General features: G+C 49.9%; 1 protein-coding gene across 1 annotated transcript in view; it reads left to right on the top strand.

The window, feature by feature from the left end:
• ADAM12 (ADAM metallopeptidase domain 12) overlaps positions 1 to 23716 on the top strand; it is a 778476-nt gene that overhangs the window by 464061 nt on the left and 290699 nt on the right. Inside the window, exons 9-10 of the mRNA XM_073685043.1 lie at positions 17898 to 18067; positions 23616 to 23700. Coding sequence (XP_073541144.1) covers positions 17898 to 18067; positions 23616 to 23700 — 255 coding nt within the window. The remainder of the gene's footprint in view (positions 1 to 17897; positions 18068 to 23615; positions 23701 to 23716) is intronic.

Below are 23716 nucleotides of genomic sequence, written 5' to 3'. Positions count from 1 at the left end.
TACCCCAGTCCTTGGAACGCAAGCGCAAATATGCAGCCAACGCCCCACAGGCCACACTATTAAATTCTGACTTTTCACGACTGCTTGCGTTCGAAATGTTGCCTTTTAGGCTCATGGAGACGGAAGCATTCCACAACCTGATGGCGGCGGCCGTCTCTCGGTACTCTGTCCCCAGCCACCACTATTTCTCCCTGTGTGCCGTCCCCGCATTACAAAAGCACGTGTCCCAAAACATTAGCCGTGCTCTCAACAACGCAGTTACCGGTAAAGTCCACCTAACCACGGACACGTGGACAAGTGCTTTTGGGCAGGGACGGTACATCTCGCTGACAGCACACTGGGTTAACATAGTGGAAGCCGAGACACAGTCGGACCTTGGGATGGAACACGTACTCCCGACGCCAAGGATTGCGGGCCCTAGGTCATTCAGGGTTGCCCCCACGGTCTACAGCTCCTGCACCTCATCCTCCTCAGCCTCCTCCTCCTCTTCAGCCTCCATCTCCGAAATGACCACATCAGTCACAAGCTGGAAGCACTGCAGCACTGCCTCGGCCAAGCGGCAACAGGCTGTGCTGAAGCTAATATGCTTAGCTGAAAAACCGCACAATGCTGAAGAGTTGTGGACAGCTCTGAAAGAGCAGGCAGATCTGTGGCTCACACCGCTGAAACTACAGCCAGGCATGGTCGTGTGTGATAATGGCCGGAACCAGGTGGCGGCTCTGAGGCGAGGCGAGCTCACACAGGTACCATGCCTGGCCCATGTGCTTAATCTCGTGGTTCATAGGTTTCTCAAATCCTACCCGGAGCTGCCGGATCTGCTTGTTAAAGTATCCCGTCTGTGTGCCCTTGCAGTGTTTCAGCAGCGTTTGCCGCTTCCGGCTCACAGACTGGTGTGTGATGTCCCCACGCGTTGGAACTCTACACTGCAGATGTTGGGATGGATTTGTGAGCAGAAGAGGGCAGTTGTTGAGTACCAGCATCAACAAGGCCGTCAGTATTCAGTTCAGACTCCACACATAAAACCTCAGGAGTGGACATGGATGTCAGACATATGTACCATCCTCAAAAACTTTGAGGACTCCACCAAGATGGTGAGTGGCGATGACGCCATAATTAGCATCACCATCCCGCTTCTCTGTCTTCTGAAACGCTCTCTCCTCACAATCAAAGAGGATGCATTGCAGGCGGCGCACGATGAGATGGAGCAAGGAACCATACAGGGTGATTACACGCAGCCAAGCCTCATCTCATCCCAACGTGGATTGGGTGACAATGAGGAAGAGGAGGAGGAGGAGGAAGGACAGGAGCTAGTTTCATGCACTATAGGCGGTACAACCTGCACAGCTGTCATACCATCTGTTCAGCGTGGATGGCCAGTGTACAGAGAGGAGGAGGAGGAGGAGAAGAGCATGGTTAGTCATCCTCTTGGTGAGGACACGGAAGTCTTGCCTGTTAGTAGTCTGGCACGCATGGCTGAGTTTATGCTACGCTGCCTTTCCCATGACCCTTGCGTTCTCAAAATTTTGGGTGACAGTCATTACTGGTTGGTGACACTTCTAGACCCACGCTACAAGGTGAACTTTATATCTCTTATTCCTGAGGCGGACAGGTCTACAAAAATGGGGCAGTACCAGCAGGCCCTTGTTTCGGAACTATTAAAAAAATTCCCATCTGAAAACGCTGGCGGCAGAGGGCACACTTCGTTGGACAACCAAGGAGTACAGGCGAGAGAGACACAACTTCAATCCAGCAGAGGCAGGGGAACACTGTCAAAGTTCTGGGAGAGTTTTCTCAGACCCTCCCATCGCACAGACCCTGAGGCTGCGGGGTACTCTCACAAGGAGTGCAAAGTTTGGGAAGATACTGAGGGAGTACCTTGCCGACCATACCAACGTCCTACGTGATTCCGCTGTGCCTTATAATTATTGGGTATCCAAGCTGGATATGTGGAATGAACTTGCTCTCTATGCCTTGGAGGTCCTGGCCTGCCCTGCCGCCAGCATTTTATCAGAGCGGGTTTTAAGTGCCGCTGGTGGAATTATAACTGATAAGCGCATCCGCCTGTCAACTGAAAATGCTGACAGGCTGACTCTTATAAAAATGAACAAGGGCTGGATTGGGCCAGAATTCTCAACACCACCGAATGATAGTGTGGCACCCCAGGGGTCTGGTTTCCCACAGTAATGTAATGTTATGTCTGAGAGCAGGTGGGAGGTCCTTTGGTCAGGGATCCTGTGCATGCCACACCTCCTGCCCAGTCTTGGGAGGGGAAGACCTTCCCCTATATAAACCCGGGGCTGAAGCAGGGTTAGTCAGTCAAGGAGAGTAGAGACAAGAAACAGTCACAGGAAGAAACAGCAGAAGCTCAGTGGGAGCAATACTACTACAAGTCAGGGGCTGGCAGCTGCAGAGCTCGCCCTGACTGAGAAGCTTTCTTACCGGACCCGGCGTCCGAGGCTGTGGGGACTAACTCTTACCCAGCAGCAGAAGCCGACCGGCAGGGGATTTCAGGTCCTCAGGCCCAGAAACCCGAAGGCACGGTCACACGCGTGGGACCAGCACCGCCATCGTGGAGCGGAAGCCATTAGAAGGCCCCGAGTCACCGGCCATACGGGTGAGCACCACACGGTACACTCAGGGACGTGGGCTACTTATATCCGCTTCTAGCAAGGTAGCCAGAAGAGTACAGTCAGTTTGGGAGGCCTACAACTCCGCCTGGCCAGGGGAGATCCCATCTGCTCAAGGACTGACCAGGCCCCGTTCACTAGCAAGTACTCCGGGAGGGTCTATCGTTGTTACCAGTAAAGACCCTGAATTACACCGCACCGTCTCTGAGTGGTTCCTGCTACCCCCATCATCCACATCTGCTGCCCTGAGGCCATACCCCTCCCGTTGGGGGTTATACCATCTACGCTGCACCATCCATCCACCGGCCTCAGCGGACTGTCTTGCAGCGGCAGCTCCATAGCTGCATTCAACGGGTGGCGTAGTCGTCCTACATCTACCGCTGTTACATCGCCGCTCAGTTTGACTCCCTGGGCACGGACCGGGTCACCGCCACGAGACTACAACCCTCAAGAGATCCGGCTCCGGGTAAGCTCCCGCGTGCGCAACGCAATGCGACACAGGCCCAGGGGCGCGTCAACTTTGGCGTAGTCGGCAGGATTTCGTGCCCGCAACCACCGGGTACTGCGTGCCTGAAAAAGAGACTTTTAAAACTTACCATCCGTGAAGTTTTCCCGCCATCGGTGAAGATTCCCGCCATCCGGCGCCATTTTCAGCCTTCTTCCCGCCATCTGTGAAGATTCCCGCCATCCGGAGCCATCTTCAGCCTTCTTCCCGCCATCCGTGGAGTTTTCCCGCCGTTGGACGCCATCTTGAGGACGCCGCGCGGGAAGAAGAGGGGCGTGGACTCCGAAAGCGCGCGAGAACTGAAGCCCCGCCTCACGTCCGGACGTTGCGTAAGGTCCTGGAAGGAGCCCAGCAGACACCGACGTCACCGGAGCGCGACGGAAGGTCCTCAACCCTGACGATCTACTGCGGAGCCGCGGCCTACGGAACAGGATCATCGCAAGGTAGGCCACGGTCCACTAGGGGGGAGGAAGATGTCGGATGCGGAGGAGAGCTTCATTGCCTCAACCCCCGCCAGCGCCACCGCTGCTGCAGTTATGCCCTTCACCATGCCCTATATCCCGGGAGCAGCTTGGCTACCCCAGTACTCAGGGGAGTCACATACCCTGCATGACTTTAGAGAAAAGTTGGATAGCCTCTTCCAGGTGTACCCCCTCACAGAAGAGCAAAAACTGAGCATCCTGGTGGCCCAACTAACCGGGGCAGCCAAAAGGGAAGTAAAATCCTGGCCACCTGGGAGGAAGACTGTCGCAGGGATACTAACCCGGCTGAAGGATACCTTTGATACCCGCACCTCAGACGAGATTAAGCTTAGATTCTACGGGTGCAAGCAGCGAGCGCATGAGAGTATAAGGGACTATGCACTAAATCTACAAGAGGCCCTGAGGGCCATTAAGCAGACCGACCCTGATGGAGTGGGAAACGAGGACAGGCTGTTGACCGAACAATTTATAGAGGGACTATATTGTAATGCCCACCGAACCCAGTTGCGGGCGATGGCCTTACAGGATCCCCATCTGGGCTTTGCACAGTTCAAGGACAGAGCCATCCGGGTGCTCCGAGAACCGGCACCGGGTGGCGTTGTGACCCACAGGCGCCCAGCTAGCACTTACCACCAGGAGGCGGCGCCCTTGTCGGCAGGGCCTGTGGGAGCTGATGCGCAGGCTTTGGACAATGACCCGGCTCCAGACCTACACCATCAGGTCCAAGAGCTAGCTAAGAGCGTTGCTGCGCTAACCCGAACTGTGCAGTCTTTACAGGTTTCCACCCCAGGGAAGATCCAGCTGGCATCCGGACCGGAGGACATCCCGTGGCGTCGACCAAGGAGGACCCCACCGGCCAGAGGAAGACCCAGTGACCGATACAGTGAAGACGGACGACCCATCTGCCGCCGCTGCAATCAACCCGGACATATGGCAAGGTACTGTTCTTTAAACAGGCACAACCTGGGGTAGAGGGCCAACCCCCAGGAAAAAGATCACCAGGCCCATCGAACTGGCGCGACAGATATGTGGGAGGACGTCCAGTCTTGCCTGTGGTACTGGATGGCATTCCCATGAGTGCCCTACTGGACACCGGGTCACAGGTCACCACCATCCCGTACGTGCTCTTTAAGCAGTACTGGAATGACTCGGATATTACCCGCTACCCTGACGACGACTTGAGTATCATCGCCAGCAATGGCCAGCCCGTGCCACAGATCGGATTTAAAGAGGTGACCATCAAAATCGGTAGAGTCGAACTGGCAGCACAGGGACTGATCATTGTAGATATTGACAAACATGAGAGTCACCCAAAAATAACTCTAGGAACTAATGTAATTGAAAATTGTCTTGCAGAGGTGATTTTCCTTTTACAGCAGGTTGCCAAGAACGCCAGCTCCGGCGAGCAGCGGGTGCTCCAGAAAGAGATCCGGGCACTGATGCGACGGCAACAGGTGGAACTCTCCGGCGGTGAGATTGGTAGCGTAAGAATGTGTGACCCTTTTCCTATTGCCATGCCCCCAAAAAGTGAAATGATGATTTGGTGCCGGGCAGCTATTGGTCTGAGAGGTAGAGATTACCAGGCAATGGTAGAACCAGTTTACTCAGACAGTAGGCCCACCATCTTGACAGCACGGGGGGTGGTTAATGTACGCCATGGGAGGGTGCCCGTTCGCATAATCAATATCGGGAAGAGGGAAGTGTACCTGCCCCGGTATGCCACGCTAGCCAAATTATATACCATTAACCAAAATGCTATACAATCTGTGGAACCCTTGCCTCCATCTCACCCGGAGGAAGGTAACGGCTCTAAGAAAACAAAGGAGGACTGGTGTCAGCAACTACATTTGGGTACTGACTCCACTCCCTCACATCAGAAACAGGGAGTCTATCGGGTGGTTCAAGAGTACGAGAGAGTGTTTAGTAAACACCCGTTAGACTTCAGGCGAGTCAAGGGGGTAGAACACCACATCCCCACGGGAGACCATCCTCCCATAAAAGAGAGGTATCGACCCGTATCCCCTGCACACTACCAACACGCCAAGGGGATGCTTAGAGACATGAAGGAGGCTGGGGTGATCAGGGATAGCTGTAGCCCCTGGGCAGCTCCACTAGTCTTAGTCAGAAAAAAAGACAACACCATGAGGATGTGTGTAGATTACCGGAAAATCAACCGTATCACACACAAGGATGCGTACCCCTTACCAAGGATAGAGGAGTCATTGGCTGCTTTAAGATCTGCTAACTTCTTCTCTACCTTGGATCTCACTAGCGGGTACTGGCAGGTTCCTGTAGCAGAGGCGGACCGGGAGAAGACCGCATTCACCACCCCGATGGGACTTAGCGAGTTCACCTGCATGCCGTTCGGACTCTGCAACGCACCAGGAACCTTCCAACGACTAATGGAGTGTTGTCTGGGCCACAGAAACTTCGAGACGGTCCTGTTGTACCTGGACGATGTCATCGTATATTCCAAGACGTATGAGGACCACCTGAAACACCTGGCGGAAGTGTTCGAAGCTCTGGCGAGTTACGGCCTAAAGGTGAAACCCTCCAAGTGTCACCTCCTGAAACCAAAGGTGCAATACCTGGGACACGTGGTGAGCGCTGACGGAGTGGCTCCCGACCCTGATAAGATCACCGCAATTAAGGAATGGCCAAGCCCCTCCAGCGTAAAAGAAGTGCGGCAGTTCCTCGGGTTGGTAGGCTACTACCGAAGGTTTATTCCCGGTTTCACCAAAAAGGCAGCACCTATGCAGGACCTCCTGATAGGCCAGTCCCGGAAGGCCAAGAACCAGAAGCCGCCCTTCAAATGGGAGGAGCTGGAAGAAGAGTCCTTCCGCCAGCTGAAGATGGCCCTCACGGGGGACGAAATCCTGGCGTACCCGGATTATAGCCAGCCCTTTATCCTCTACACCGACGCCAGTAACATCGGGCTAGGAGCCGTACTGTCCCAGATCCAGCAGGGGAAGGAACGAGTAATCGCCTACGCCAGCCGAAAGCTGCGACCCACCGAAAGGAATCCCGAGAATTACAGCTCATTTAAGCTAGAGTTCCTGGCCGTAGTATGGGCAGTCACCGAGCGCTTTAAGCATTACCTCGCTTCTTCCCGGTTCACCGTGTACACGGATAACAACCCGTTGACACACCTGGACACGGCAAGACTCGGTGCCCTGGAGCAGAGGTGGATGGCCCGTCTGTCCAACTACGAGTTCACAATCAAGTACCGGGCCGGACGCTCCAATACCAACGCGGACGCCCTGTCCAGGATGCCCAACCTGCCGGACGAAGGAGAAGATCCGGAGGGACTGGAAGAAGTTGAACTCCCTGCGTTCCACCGTCATGGGACTATCCAGTACTCCCACCGGGTAAGGAGTAAGCAGGCTGCTACGTTGAACCCCTTACCTCACTACAACTGGGCGGAAACGCAAGACAGCGACCCTGCCGTCCGACTGGTGAAGGAGATGCTGACTAGCCCGGAGGCTTGCCTTGAACCAGACGCTCCGGAGGAAGCCAAACAACTATGGGCAGAGAGGAGTCGACTGTTCCTTTACAAGGGGAAGTTGTGCCGCAGAATGGTTAACTCCCGGACGCATGAACTACTCTGGCAAGTAGTGGTGCCACGAAGAGACGCAGCCATGGTGATGGAGGCATACCACGACGGAGCTGGACACTTCGGGTGGAAGAAGCTGGAGTTCCTGCTGCGCGAGCGATTCCACTGGGTAGGCATGAGGGGAACCATTGAGAAGTGGTGCAGAGACTGTGGCCCGTGCAACCTAAGAAGGAAGGATCGTGCCAGCCAGAAGACTCCCCTGCAGTCCATCGTCACCCGGCAGCCGTTGGAACTGGTAGCCTTGGATCATGTAAAACTGACCCCAAGCAGAAGTGACTACGTCTACGCACTAACCATCGTGGATCACTACTCCCGGTTCTTGGTTGTCGTCCCCGTCAAGGACTTAACAGCTCGAACAGCAGCGAGAGCATTCCAGCAGCATTTCTGCCGTCCACACGGGTACCCGGACCAAGTGTTGACAGACCAGGGACCTGCCTTTGAAGCGGAGGTCTTCCAAGAATTCTGCACTCTATATGGCTGCCGGAAGATAAGGACGACACCCTATCATCCGCAAACTAATGGACTTTGTGAGAAAATGAACCAGGTGGTAATGGATCTTCTGAAAACGTTGCCCCTGGAAGAACGCAGTCTGTGGCCTGAGAAGCTGCCCGATCTGGTGGACCTATACAACCACATCCCGGTAGGTTCCACCAACTGTACCCCGGCTTACCTAATGAGGGCAAGACCTGGTAAGTTACCTGTTGACCTGGAAATGGGAGTCCTGACACCCGAGGACACTTCACCAGAAGCAGACTGGGACACAGAGAGGCAGCAGCAGTACCGGAGAGTACAGGAGAGCGTGGAGCGAAGTCTCTGTCAGGCTAGGGAAAGACAAGAGAAAACTTACAACCAGTATGCTCCCGCTGTTCCCCTGGTACCCGGAGAGCAGGTCTTGAAGAGGAAGAGACGGCTCCACAAGTTGGACGACCAGTGGGAGAAGGACCCGTACACCGTACTGCCCTCAAGCCACGAGAACCCGAAGGTTTGTACCATCAGTAAAGACGGAGGGGAAACCACAGCCATTGTATCCCGGGACCACCTGAAGAAGTGTCCCGAACAACTGAGGAACCCTGAAGAGGAACAAGAAGATCATCGACCCGTAGAGGAAAGGGAAGATATGGTCAGTACTGTGCTCGGGAACTTCCCTCGGTCTTGGACTCAAGTCAATGGTGCAGTTGTGGTACCCGTACTCACCTTCCTCCAACCAGCATCCCAAGCACCTACGGAGCAACAGGTAGAGCTGGAAGAACAGCCGGTCCAGGAGGCAGAAGACTCCACACAAGCAGAACAGGAGGATCAACCCTCTGCTTATAGTGAGCCTGCCGTACCCCTAGTGAGACAAAGAGCCGGTAGACAGCCGCCCAGTTTACCCTTGACAGCTCCTACACCCTGTAGTTCAGGGCCAGACAGTCAGCTCCGTAGGTCCACTAGGGCCACTAGAGGCCAGTTACCCGCACGCTGGAGGATTTGAAGTGTATAAATTGTTTTATTTATGTTTATCTGTGTATTGTTGCTTGTGTATAATTTTGTGTTTCCAGTTATTTTTAGGAATCCTTGGTGGATTTACCGGGAATCCTTGTACATAGTTGGAGCGTAACCCAGGATGGACTAGAGACTGTTAAGGACTCGGGGTAGGACAGACCCCTACCTGGTTACGTCTCCCTGTTTTGGTGAAATGGACACCTTGCTTTCTTCAAAGACTGCACCCGGTTACGGACATGCCGTGACCACCTTTATGTGTTTCTTATTGTATTGTTATTGTTATATCTTGTTATGTTTTTCTAAAATGTGTTTAGTCCCGGAGTACTAAATTTCACTAGGGGGGAATGTGGCACCCCAGGGGTCTGGTTTCCCACAGTAATGTAATGTTATGTCTGAGAGCAGGTGGGAGGTCCTTTGCTCAGGGATCCTGTGCATGCCACACCTCCTGCCCAGTCTTGGGAGGGGAAGACCTTCCCCTATATAAACCTGGGGCTGAAGCAGGGTTAGTCAGTCAAGGAGAGTAGAGACAAGAAACAGTCACAGGAAGAAACAGCAGAAGCTCAGTGGGAGCAATACTACTACAAGTCAGGGGCTGGCAGCTGCAGAGCTCGCCCTGACTGAGAAGCTTTCTTACCGGACCCGGCGTCCGAGGCTGTGGGGACTAACTCTTACCCAGCAGCAGAAGCCGACCGGCAGGGGATTTCAGGTCCTCAGGCCCAGAAACCCGAAGGCACGGTCACACGCGTGGGACCAGCACCGCCATCGTGGAGCGGAAGCCATTAGAAGGCCCCGAGTCACCGGCCATACGGGTGAGCACCACACGGTACACTCAGGGACGTGGGCTACTTATATCCGCTTCTAGCAAGGTAGCCAGAAGAGTACAGTCAGTTTGGGAGGCCTACAACTCCGCCTGGCCAGGGGTGATCCCATCTGCTCAAGGACTGACCAGGCCCCGTTCACTAGCAAGTACTCCGGGAGGGTCTATCGTTGTTACCAGTAAAGACCCTGAATTACACCGCACCGTCTCTGAGTGGTTCCTGCTACCCCCATCATCCACATCTGCTGCCCTGAGGCCATACCCCTCCCGTTGGGGGTTATACCATCTACGCTGCACCATCCATCCACCGGCCTCAGCGGACTGTCTTGCAGCGGCAGCTCCATAGCTGCATTCAACGGGTGGCGTAGTCGTCCTACATCTACCGCTGTTACATCGCCGCTCAGTTTGACTCCCTGGGCACGGACCGGGTCACCGCCACGAGACTACAACCCTCAAGAGATCCGGCTCCGGGTAAGCTCCCGCGTGCGCAACGCAGCGCGACACAGGCCCAGGGGCGCGTCAATAGCAGCGTAACATAAACTCAAATCCAGTGTCTTTTCTTGGGAGGTGTATTCCTATGCACATTTTGACACCCACACATGGGTATACGCTTCCTGATTTTGTCTATTTGCTCTTGTCCTCCTCCTTCTCCTCATCCTCCACCACCAAATCACCACGGTGACCGTGGTCAGTGATGCAACACCCACATAATTTTTTTAAAGGTTTATGATGCCCGTGAAAATTTTTTTTTATACAGTATGTTCATGTATACCCCCCCAGAGGTAAATGTTTGTCAGCCCATACACTTTGTGCATGGGCATTACAAGTATAGGAGGCCCGCTCCTTTCTAATGGGAACATTTTTTTATGAGGCCCTCCTCCACATCTCTTCCAAGGGGCATTGAAGTGCCTCCAAATTTTTGGCAGCCCTTGCATTCACTGCATAGGCCAACACTATGGGAGACTCTCTCCTTTCTAATGGGAATTTGTCGTTACTGAGGCCCTGCTCTGTGTGTGTTTAAATTCTTAGTGGGGTTTTTCCTAAAATTGGTCAGCCGTTGGACTCACTGCATACCCTATAACTGTATAACAAACCCTCTCCTTTCTAATGGGAACATGTAGTATCTTGTTACTGTGGGCCTGCTCTATGTGTTTTTAAATTCTTAGTGGGGTTTTTCCTAAAATTGGTCAGCCTTTGGACTCACTGCGTAACCTATAACTGTATAGCAGACCCTCTCCTTTCTAATGGGAACATGTCATACCTTGTTACTGTGGCCCTGCTCCGTGTGTCTTTAAATTCTTAGTGGGGTTTTTCCTAAAATTGGTCAGCCGTTGGACTCACTGCATACCCTATAACTGTATAGCAGACCCTCTCCTTTCTAATGGGAACATGTCGTACCTTGTTACTGTGGCCCTGCTCCGTGTGTCTTTAAATTCTTAGTGGGGTTTTTCCTAAAATTGGTCAGCCGTTGGACTCACTGCATACCCTATAACTGTATAGCAGACCCTCTCCTTTCTAATGGGAACGTGTCGTACCTTGTTACTGTGGCCCTGCTCTATGTGTCTTTAAATTCTTAGTGGGGTTTTTCACAAATTTTGGTAGCCCTTGCAGTCACAGCATGGGCATTACCACTATAGGAGACCCGCTCCTTTATAATGGGAACATTTTTTTTATTGAGACCCTCCTCTATGTCTCTTCAAAGGGGTATTGGGTTGCGTCCAAATTTTTGGCAGCCCTTGCAGTCAATGGATGCGTAATAACAGTATAGGAGACCCACTTGTTAATAATACAAAGCATAGCCGGCTGATGGCTCTCTAACAATAGCTACGGCCGACTGCTGGCCTTTTAAGAATAGTAAGGGCCGTCTGATGTCCCTGTAAAAATAGGCTTTATGACTTTCAGAGTCCCTCCATCATAAATAAAAAAGGATGTGTCTGATGATGTGTCACACACCACATTGTCAGATAAGGTTGTAAAATGTTAAAATGATCTTTCTTTAGTTTAAAAAACAGCGTCACCAATTTAACCTCAATGTAATCACATTGTTCAGCTCCTGCATCTCCTCCTCCATCTCTGAAATGATCACATCAGTCACAAGCTGACAGCATTGCAGCACTGCCTTGGCCAAGCGGCAACAGGCTGTGCTGAAGATAACATTCTTAATGCTTAATTGACAAACCACCCAGCGCTGCAGAGTTGTTGAAAGCTGTAGCACAGCAGCCTGATCTGTGGCTCTCACCGCTGAACATACAGCCAGGCATGGTCGTGTGTGACAATGGGCGGAACCTGGTGACGGAGAAATGACAGCCGGGGTAGATAAGGTTTCCCTCTATGCCAGCCTTTTAACTGAGCTAAAGAATATGGCTGTGGTGAAATACAACTCCCACTGAGAAGCTGTTTCATATTGAAAAACATTGTGCCCACCAGAGGATTTGATTCTGAGGGCTCACCTTTCTCACCCGCTCAAGAGCCACATAGCAGCTGCAAAGTTAGCGCTATCATGAACTCTCCTGAGGTAGAAGCCAAGGCACACCAGAGGATTCTCTAGTGGGACTGTCGAACCCTGCCGAGAAGCAGTCCTGGCTAAGAAAAGTGTGTGGGAAGGTTCCCGGACACTCTATGGCTGCTTTTTTACTGAGGAGGAAACACACGCAAACACAGGGAGAACATACAAAGTCCTTGCAGATGTTGTCCTTGCTGGGATTTGAACCCAGGATCCCAGCGCTGCAAGGCTTCAGTGCTAACAACTGATCCAATGTGCTGCCGTTCACCCTCTAATATCTAACAGGCTGGAGAAACTTGCACCTACTGCCACTCTATCTTCAGCTCCTTTGTGAGAAAAAGTATTTTGGCAGCCACTCAGTCTATCAAATAAAATTCCTGAGAAGGAAATTGGGGATGGCTTCGCTACTGGTACTGGGGGCAGTGCTAATACTATGGCGTCGTACCATAGTTTGCTGGAAATATTCCAGGCTGGTAGGAGGCAAGCAAATTCCCACAGAAAAGTACCAGCAGTAATGTTCAAGCCACATTTCAAGTGCAAGCAGCTTTAGAGGACTTCCTGGGAGAAATGACACGCAGGGTAGATACGGTTTCCCTCTATGCCAGTCCTTTCACCGAGCTAAATACAACTCTCAGCCAAAAAAGTTGTGGACTGGCTCCGTACCGTCCCTGGCCACATTCACCTGTCCACGTGTTTGTGGTTAGGCTTTCCTTCCTAGTAAGTGCACTGGGGAGGGCACGGGTAATGTTGTGGGACCCGTGCTTGTGGAAGGCTGAGGCGATACCGGGAAATGTAATGGCGCCTGGGGACCGAGTATGGACACTCGACCGCCGCCGGCATGAGGTTGTGATAAGCTTCCGCCTCCACGAGCCTAAAAGGCCACATTTCAAGTGCAAGCAGCTGTCAAAAATTTGGCAGTATAGTATTGCAGCCTGTTTTACCTGCATACTTGCGCTTGCATTCCAAGGAATGGGGTAGGGACAACTGATCGCTGCAGTGGGACAAGGACGTGGACGGTGATTGTTGCAAGTCTGCAACGACAGGTGCATGGCGGGAGGTATCTTCGCATGCGCTAAGGATCATTTATGATGGGCACACTTTTAGGCAGTGACCTGGGAGTCAGAGATGCTTCCAGAGGTCTTCCCCATGCTGTTCCCATGTCTTTTCAGCACCGTATGCATGTGTCTGATGATGTGTCACACACCACATGGCCAGATAAGTTGTAAAATGTTAAAATGACATTTCCTGGTGAATGCATTTGTCTTGGTTGAAAGTAATTCAAAAATGCAAAAACGCATCAAAAACGCTACGTGTGAACATAGCCCAAGTTGTGGAGGAGTATTTTTGCTGTTGGTTATTTATTTTGCCTTATATACAAGTCATTACCCTGGAAAGGATGTTCCTTAACATATCTGCCAGGAAAATCCATTTTGTTTTTGTTTTTGTATGTTTTATTGTGAGTCTGTAAAAGTGGTGTAATACTCTGACCACGTTGCTGACAGCAGTGATCTGGAAGGCAGAGATGCTTCCAAGGGTCTTCCCCATGCTGTTCCCATGTCATTTGAGCAATGTTCCCATCGATTAAGGCAATTTTTAGGCCCTCTGCAGACCGCCGTGGGGAGCCGCCTGAAAAATGATCGAGTTTCCCATAGACTTACATTGGGCTTGTTGCTCGGGTCAAGCACCTGAGTATTCCAGTTTGCTCGACCCGAGCAACGAGTACCCAAGCATTTTAGTGCTCGCTCATCACTATTTGGGACACATGCTTGTGTAATGCTGGGACGGAATACCGGGAGAAATACTGGCGGCAAGGGATCAAGTATCAGGTTGCGGAATGCTTCCATCTCCACGAGCCTAAAAGGCAACATTTCGAGCGCAAGCGAAATGTGGGAATTTATTAGTGTGGCCTGTGGGGCATTTGCTGCGTATTTTCGCTTGCGTTCCAAGGACTGGGGTATGGACAACTGAACGCTGCGCTGGGACAAGGACATGGACGTGCTTCCTGATGCTGCTACTTGAGAGTGTGCAATGACAGGTGCAGGGCAGGAGGCATCTTCGCATGCACCATGGACAGGGGATTGGCTTGCATGCATAACAGCGGAAGAAGCAGTGGTGCCACCCGCAGGCACTGTTCCTGGACCCTGGGGTTCGGCCCACAAAGTCGGGTGCTTTGCTGCCATGTGCCTGATCATGCTGGTGGTGGTCAGGTTGCTAGTTTTGCTACCCCTGCTGATGCTGGCCTGGCAGGTGGTGCAAATGACCTTTTTGGGGTTATCGGCAGAGTCTTTAAAAAACAACCAGACTCGGGAAGCCTGACAGCTGTACTGGCAACTTCCTTCGTGTTGGTGTTACTGGGAATGGTTGCCTGTCTTCTGTCTGCGGCCACCACACTGCTTCTTCCTACCTGTTGGGGTGCTCTTCCTCCCTCCCCCTGTGTGCTGCTGTCCTCGCTGTGCATGTCCTTCTGCCAGGTTGGGTCAGTTACTATATCATCCACCACCTCGTCTTCCACTTCCGCACCCTGGTCCACCTCCTGACTTTCCGTCAATTGTGTCTCATCATCGTCCACCTCTTGTGACACTTTCCAACCGTCACCTTCGTGTGCCCGTGTCTGCTCAAATATTTGGGCATCTCTACCTGCGATCTCCTCTTGTCCCGCTTCAAGTTGACCAGGCGAGAGGCCAGAATCTATAAATGGAAAAGTGAACAGCTCTTCGGAGTGTCCAAGTGTGGGATCAGTTGTCTCTGGGCACTCGGCATCGTGGGATGAAGGAGGTTCAGGGTGAGGAATATGCGGTCCAGACTCATGGCTACCGTGTGGAAGACAGGGTGGTGGTGGTGGTGGCTAAATGACTGGTAGCATTATCTGCTATCCAACCAATAACCTTTTCACACTGCTCTGTGTTCAATAGTGGTGTTCTGCGGTCCCCGATTAATTGGGACAGTAAGGTCGAGAGAGAAGATGTGGGTGTTTGTTGTGGCACAATTTCAGCTTGCCCGCGGCCTCGGCCTCTGCATGCACCATAACCATAACCATCACGTCCAGTTTCCCATCCCTTGCCACGTGCCTTGCCCATTTTAAATGGAGGACAATATCTTCCACGCTCACTACAAATGGCTGAATTTGGAGCGAACTTATATGTGATCCGTATGATGGACAAAGCACAGTTTTAAATAGCTGTCCTGTAGGTAACTATTTTCAACAGCAAACTGGTGTCAATAGCTTCACTGACACACTGAAACAAATTTTTAATGGAGGCCAGAAATGGCAGTATTTTCTAAAAACGTATATGTGATCCGTGTGACGGACAAACCACAGTTTTAAATAGCTGGATTTTTAGAGCTGTAATAAGGAAAGGACCTGGCTGTATTCTGCAGTGCCAACAAGCAAATGGCGTGGAAAAAAGGTGTTCTCTGGATTGCTTTTTAAGCAAATAATGAGGATTAAGATCCAAAAAAATGTATTCCTGGCCCCTGAGACCTGGAGCTATGTCTAGAAATATCTAACCGCAGCAGCAGACAAAACTGGAATGGAGCCTCTTGTGCTATATGCACTGCCTGCCTGCCTGATATCTCTGCAGCTGGATTAGTCCTCAGAAGGACTGTTAGTTGAGATGGATATGTGTCTCTAATATAGTCTTGTACACCTACACTAACTAGAAACAAGCAAATCTCTCCCTAGCTCAGCAGCAGCATCCCTCCCTACTCTGCCTGATTCCGGAGTGACTGTGATGAACATGGCGGTGCCAGGTCTGATATAGACCTAATGATGCTGTGCGGCCAGCCAATCACTGTAATGCCACAAACAACATGGCTGCGGTATTACAGTGAGTGGCAGGCAATCCCTGCATTTTCATTGGCTCTCTAAAGAGCACCAAACATGCAGGGAGGAGACCCGAGCTCCCGCCAAGCAAACCCGGAAATACTCAGCGAGCACCGAGCATCTTGAGCAGTGAGATGCTCGGGCGAACACCGAACAGTAGCAAACACGTTCGCTCATCACTAGTTGTCATTCATTTGATGCGGAGTCCAAACTTGACATTAACTAGTCAAAAGCGTGCAGAAAAAAACTTAAAAAAAAGATTCCTCTCGAAAATCTCATTAGAATTTTCCACCTCCAAAAACTGTGTGAACATACCCTCATGGTGTATCTCTGTTTACAAATAATGGGCTATTAGGACCCATTTAGATGAGCGGACTGCAGCCATTAAACGCCTGCCAGTCAACTGTATACAAGTCGGCCGGTGATCATTTGCTGGTCTGTTTAGACAGGTCAACAAAATTCTACGCCACAGAACAATCATTATGATTGTTCTGTGCGTATGAAATATTCTTTTTTATGGGCAGCACGTCTCCTCAGGGAAGTATCGATCGCAGTCACAGAGTGTGACCGCAACTGGACCCACGCGGAAGAACACACATCCAACTGAAACTTATTGCGGCGCAGACATCCACCAGCTCTCTGCTCTCCAATACACGCTGCCGACCAATCGGAGGCCGGCAGCTGACGTCAGCATGCCCAGGATGGGGGACATTATACCAGGAAGGGGCCAAGGATGGGGGACATTATACCAGGAAAGGGCCCAGGATGGGGGGACTTTATATCAGGAAGGGGCGGCCCAGAATGGGGGATGTAATACCAGGAAGGTGCCAAGGATAGAGGACATTATACCAGGAAAGGGCCCAGGTTGGGTGACATTATACCAGGAATGGGTCCAGGATGGGGGACATTATACCAGGAAGGGGTCCAGGATAGGGTACATTATTACTGGAAGGGGTCCAGGATAGAGGATATTATACAACAAAGAGGCCCAGGATGGGAGACATTATACAGGAAGGGGCCCCGGATGGGGGACAATATACCATGAAGTGGCCTAGGATGGGGATATTATTACCAGAAGGAGCCCAGGATGCAGGACATTATATCAGGAATGGGGGACATTATTACAGGAAGGCGCCCATGATAGGGGACATTATTATAGGAAGGGGCCAGGATGGGGGGCATTATTGCAAGGGGGGGATGAACACACCTGTCTTTATAGTACCTAGAACGTTACAAGGCTCCATATATCTGACCAACATGTAGGTTGCGTCCCATGTCCAAATTTTGCACTGGGATCCATCGGATTCTAGTTACGCCACTGCGTTTCCTGTTTACATAGGATGATACAATGCCGCTGACTATGATTTCTATGCTGTCTTGAACTAATTGATGGGCCTAGGTCTATTTTCAACCTATGTTCATTCATCAAGTGATTACCAGCATGTCTACACAAGCCAATAATTGGGGAAAAAGCATTTAAAGGGCTCATTCACGTGTTAGTTTTATTCAAATGCAAGAAAAACTGTCCATGTTTCATCATAGTTTGGTCCAAGTTTCATCAGTTTTTCTCATATGTGAAAGAAAGAAAAAAAGTTTCTCTATTCTTTTCCTATGTAACAGCCTGTGAATATCGGACTGCACACAGATGGAATCCGAGTGCTGTCCAGTCTTTCCATGGACCCTTAGACTTGCATGGGATCAAAATCAGACATGCTTTTCGAGTGGTCCATGGACATTCCAGTGCTTGGCTATCCTCAGGGGGGCCAATTCACTATTTTGGGTATGAGTGCTTTCCATGAAAAACACGGATAGCATATGTGTGCAAGAAACTGATGTCTGAATGAGTCCTAAGGAACATGATTATATCGGCTCATCTAGATGACCATGCGCAGGATCGCTACATTTTCATATCAAACTTTCCGAACTACTCTTTAGATTGTTCTAATAGTTCTTGTAGCTTTGTATTATTATCCCAGAAATAATGGGGGTGTTAATGATATGATATATTATAATAACAAGCATTTTTTAATTATTATTTCATACAGTTTTTCAGACCACTGAATATCCGGGTAGCGCTGGTTGGTGTCGAAATCTGGAGTGATGCTGATAAATGCGCAATAACCCAAGATCCTTTCACCAGCCTTCATGAGTTCCTGGACTGGAGAAAACTAACGTTACTACCTCAGAAGCCCCATGACAATGCACAGCTAGTAAGGTCTGCTCCTCCGATCACTTCTCCGATTTATTACTGCAGAAATAATACTGGAGCCTAGAGAGTTTAATGATCAATTATGCACCATATATGAGTTCACACCCTCATTATCCTCCTATACCCTACCAAGAATACTGATATAAACCCATTCATTATCCATGAGGGGGATTACCAGTAAACTTTTTACCCTGCATAGACTTTCTGCAAAAAAATTTAAAATGTTTTAAAGGGGTTGTCCAGGACTAAGATAGGATAGGTCATCAATTTCAGATCAGTGGGGGTCCAATACCCAGGACACCCACTAACACCTACACAAGCGGCCACCAGAAATACATAGTGTGTGGAACCAAAACATTACCGCTCCATGCACTGTGTAGTCGCCGTTCTTTGTTGATTTTTGGGGTGCCGGGTGTTGGGGGCCCCAACAAACTGGTAATAATAATCAGAATTTTTATAGTCTTGAACAAACCCTTTATTCTAACCTAAACAAGTTATCAGCCATCCACTATACAGGTGGTAAAAGATAACTGTGTGTCCCACCGATTGCCAGAATGGAGGACTATCCATCGCTCAACTTGGGGCGTGTGTCCCCTGTTTTTTTACTGCCTCTCCCCTGGCTGCAAAACACTGACCAGGTAGAGTTGATTGAAATGATAAGAACCTGAGGATAACTGAGCAGTGGAATGACAAGGACCTGAGGATAGCCGAGCACTGGAATGACAAGGACCTGAGGATAGCCAAGCACTGGAATGATAAGAACCTGAGGATAGCCAAGCACTGGAATGATAAGAACCTGAGGATAGCCAAGCACTGGAATGACAAGGACCTGAGGATAGCCAAGCACTGGAATGATAAGAACCTGAGGATAGCCAAGCACTGGAATGACAAGGACCTGAGGATAGCCAAGCACTGGAATGATAAGAACCTGAGGATAGCCAAGCACTGGAATGACAAGGACCTGAGGATAGCCAAGCACTGGAATGATAAGAACCTGAGGATAGCCAAGCACTGGAATGACAAGGACCTGAGGATAGCCAAGCACTGGAATGACAAGAACCAGAGGATAACCGAGCACTGGAATGACAAGAACCTGAGGATAGCCGAGCACTGGAATGACAAGAACCTGAGGATAGCTGAGCACTTGAATGATAAGAACCTGAGGATAGCCAAGCACTGGAATGACAAGGACCTGAGGATAGCCGAGCACTGAAATGATAAGAACCTGAGGATAGCCAAGCACTGGAATGACAAGGACCAGAAGATAGCCAAGCACTGGAATGACAAGAACCAGAGGATAACCGAGCACTGGAATGACAAGAACCTGAGGATAGCTGAGCACTTGAATAACAAGGACCTGAGGAGAGCCGAGCACTGGAATGACAAGTACCTGAGGAGAACTGAGCATTGGAATGACAAGAACCCGAGGATAGCCAAGCACTGGAATGACAAGGACCCGAGGATAGCCAAGCTCTTGAATGACAAGGACTTGAGGATAGCCAAGCCCTGGAATGACAAGGACTTGAAGATAGCCAAGCCCTGGAATGACAAGGACCTGAGGAGAACTGAGCACTGGAATGACAAGGACCTGAGGATAGCCGAGCACTGGGTATCTTCATCAGTTTAATACACTTGAACGATCGGCTCCATTCAGCTTACCCTGGCTATAGTCTCATATCCAAGGGAGACCTAATAGAAAACGAGGAGTGGAAAATGGTGGGGGACCCAATGGTGGGACCAATTGGTGCCAACTTATTTAGACTAGATTATCCTTTTAACCACTAGACCAGTCAAGAAGACAATTGAATGTAATATCCGACAACCAATTTGTTGCTAAAATTTGGAACCATGAAAATGAAATGACGGCGTATTTTATATTGTACATGGATAGCAATGGCATTTCTAACCATGTAGTAGCAATGTGCACATTTCCTTTTGCATTTGTTCCTTGACTTGTGGCATGATATGAGTGCATATTACAGGTCTATACATGATGAATACAGACAACGATAACTGTGAAAATCATTGTGCAATTAGACACCAGTGGATCAATATTCCCCTGCAATCCACATTGTCTATTTACCAATGTTACAATTACATTTTTACTTTTTTCCGATTTTCCTTGATTGTGTAGTTACAATATTCATTTCTATGATTAATGCCTATAATTAGAGAAGCCTACCCGACTTGCCTGCCATTATTAATAGTGCTCCTATTACTGCCGGCTCTAAGGCTACAGAATGCATTGTATCTAACATTACATGGGCGGTCATCTCCCAGGTAGTGCCGGGTCATTTATACTCTTAGTTTGCTGTATTAATAATGCCAACAGTGTCAATGCAAAGAAAATTGTAATACAAAGGTTGCAATATAAAAACATAGGAGGATTATAACAGTCAATATTTGGGGCCATATGATGGGGTGCATCAGGGAATCCGGACGCCCGTGTACGCTGCTATGTTTAGGGAGCAATTCTTTATGAATGTAAAGATGTAACCCAGTGGCAGGGGAATAGACAGGGCACAGGAGAAGAGGTGAAAGGAGGAATAGACAGGGCACAGGAGAAGAGGTGAAAGGGGGAATAGACAGGGCACAGAAGAGGTGAAAGGAGGAATAGACAGGGCACAGGAGAAGAGGTGAAAGGGAGAATAGACAGGGCACAGGACAAGAGGTGAAGGGGGAATAGACAGGGCACAGGAGAAGAGGTGAAAGGAGGAATAGACAGGGCACAGGAGAAGAGGTGAAAGGGAGAATAGACAGGGCACAGGAGAAGAGGTGAAAGGGGGAATAGACAGGGCACAGGAGAAGAGGTGAAAGGGGGAATAGACAGGGCACAGGAGAAGAGGTGAAAGGGGGAATAGACAGGGCACAGGAGAAGAGGTGAAAGGGGGAATAGACAGGGCACAGGAGAAGAGGTGAAAGGGAGAATAGATAGGGCATAGGAGAACAGGTGAAAGGGAGAATAGATAGGGCACAGGAGAACAGGTGAAAGGGGGAATAGACAGGGCACAGGAGAAGAGGTGAAAGGGGGAATAGACAGGGCACAGGAGAAGTGCTGAAAGGTGGAATAGACAGGGCACAGGAGAAGAGGTGAAAGGGGGAATAGACAGGGCACAGGAGAAGAGGTGAAAGGGGGAATAGACAGGGCACATGAGAAGAGGTGAAAGGGGGAATAGACAAGGCACTGGAGAAGAGGTAAAAGGGGGGAATAGACAGGGCACAGGAGAAGAGGTGAAAGGGGGAATAGACAGGCAGAGGAGAAGAGGTGAAAGGGGGGGAATAGATAGGGCACAGGAGAAAAGGTGAAAGGGGGAATAGACAGGGCACAGGAGAACAGGTGAAAGGGGGAATAGAGAGGGCACAGGAGAAGAGGTGAAAGGGGGAATAGACAGGGCACAGGATAACAGGTGAAAGGGGGAATAGATAGGGCACAGGAGTAGAGGTGAAAGGAGGAATAGACAGGTCACAGAAGAAGAGATGAAAGGGGAGAGTAGGTAGGGAACAGGAGAACAGTTGAAAGGGGGGATAGACAGGGCACAGGACAAGAGGTGAAAGGGGGGAATAGACAGGGCACAAAAGAAGAGGTGAAAGGGGGAATAGACAGGGCACAGGAGAAGAGGTGAAACGGGCAATAGACAGGGTACATGAGAAGAGGTGAAAGGGGGAATATGCTAGGCACTGGAGAAGAGGTAAAAAGGGGGAATAGACAGGGCACAGGAGAAGATGTGAAAGGGGGGATAGACAGGGCACAGGAGAAGAGGTGAAAGGGGGGATAGACAGGGCACAGGAGAACAGGTGAAAGGGGGGATAGACAGGGCACAGGACAAGAGGTGAAGGGGGAATAGACAGGGCAAAGGAGAAGAGGTGAAAGGGGGGAATAGACAGGGCACAGAAGAAGAGTGAAAAGAGTGGCATAGATGGGGCACAGATAAAAGAGAGAAAATGGGGCAGACAGGGGGCAACAGAAAAGATGTAGGAGGCAACATGCATCATACAGAGATACAACAAACCACCAAATAGACATCATGATTGAAAAAAGTCCTCAACTAGAATCATATGTAAAAATATAAACTTTATTAAACATCTACTTAATGATTCAAACAGTTATATATGGCAAATGTAAAAGCGGATGGCTAGAAGGCCATGTGCAACAGCCGACAAGACACGTCGACCACCCGAGAAGCAGCTAAACATGTAAAAAATTATTCAATGCCACACTGCCAACATTTGGCTAATGGTATGATCCTGAACCATTGCATAATTATATCCCATAGTACTGGTACTTATGAACATCAATTGGTGTACATTATATTATTTAGGGTCCACAATTACCTTGGGTGCAAGGATCCGTTGAAAACGCTGCCTGCTGGGTGGGCGCACGTCTACCCCAACGCACGTTTGGGCGAACCTTCGTCAGGGGGCTGCTTTTACATTTGCCCTATATAACTGTTTGAATCATTAAGTACATGTTTAATAAAGTTTATACTTTTACATATGATTCTAGTTGAGGACTTTTTTCGATCGTGATGTCTTTTTGTCTTTTTGGTGGTTTGATGTAGTTGCAGTTAGCAATCTGTCCTTATTAACATTAGTCCAGCAGGGTTTTTGGGTAAATATACCACTATTAATTACTCATGATGCTCGCATGTGTATGGAATAGTACACTCATCGTACAGAGATAGCAGAATAGAGATTGGTCATACAGTCAATGGGACACAGAAAGGAGAGTGAGCACAGAAAGCATGAAGGAGGCTCAGCAAGGTACACAATACATGGGCGTAAGAGGCAAAGATGAGACCCAGGAAAAAGTAAGGACCAAAGACAAGACATAGGGGGGGTGAGGGGGTATAATAGATTTGAAGACAGGACACAATAAGAGAACATAGGAGGTAGAGGTGATCGCAGACAGAAGGTCAGAGAGGAAGAGCAGCACGTACACAGGACAAGACAAATAATGCTAAGGGAACATAGACCAGATGCAGTAACAGGATGTAAGGAGGAGGAGGAGGATGTATTCTGCTGAATACACACAACTACATGGACCCTCCATACATCGGGGTCGGGACACAGGGCGAGAATATATAAAACAGATGCAGATACAAATGACTTCAGCCCCTGAATGATTATGGAGGCCGGGTTATAATCAGCGTCTCATCTCCTTATGGCGGCTGAGCGCGTGAACTTTGCTTACTCGCAGCCTCCCTGGGTGAGGCTGCAGACAGAAGCCGTTAACATGGAGTTGGGAGCATTGTGTGACAGCTCCCGGCGCTGCGCTGTGACCGGCCCTCTGCTTCACTGCCTTCATAACGGCGCTGACAAATATTTAAATGAATCCAGTGACAGCGCCATGCTAATGGGAGTTTGTAGAAATGAGATGTCTTTCCATTTCAGGAGGTTCTGTGTGAATAATGAAACGTTTTCTCCGCAGCATAACCAGCAGAACTAAATAGCGCGCTTCATATGTGATAATGGAAACTTGAGTGATGACAGTTACATTGAATAAAGTCACATCTCGCTTTATCTCTATCCTGTGTTTTTTTTTTTCTTTCTCCAGCGGGGTGCATTTCCAGGGTACAACCATTGGCATGGCACCAATCATGAGTATGTGCACAGCAGACAAATCAGGCGGCGTAGTTATGGTAAGTACGGAGCAAC

This window comes from Phyllobates terribilis, unplaced genomic scaffold (assembly GCF_046119375.1).
Source record: "Phyllobates terribilis strain yellow unplaced genomic scaffold, ASM4611937v1 Scaffold_5__5_contigs__length_657084704, whole genome shotgun sequence".
NCBI classification, from domain to species: Eukaryota; Metazoa; Chordata; class Amphibia; order Anura; family Dendrobatidae; genus Phyllobates; species Phyllobates terribilis.
The sequence above is the reverse complement of the archived record's forward strand: the minus strand, read 5'-3'. Positions and strand labels throughout refer to the sequence as shown.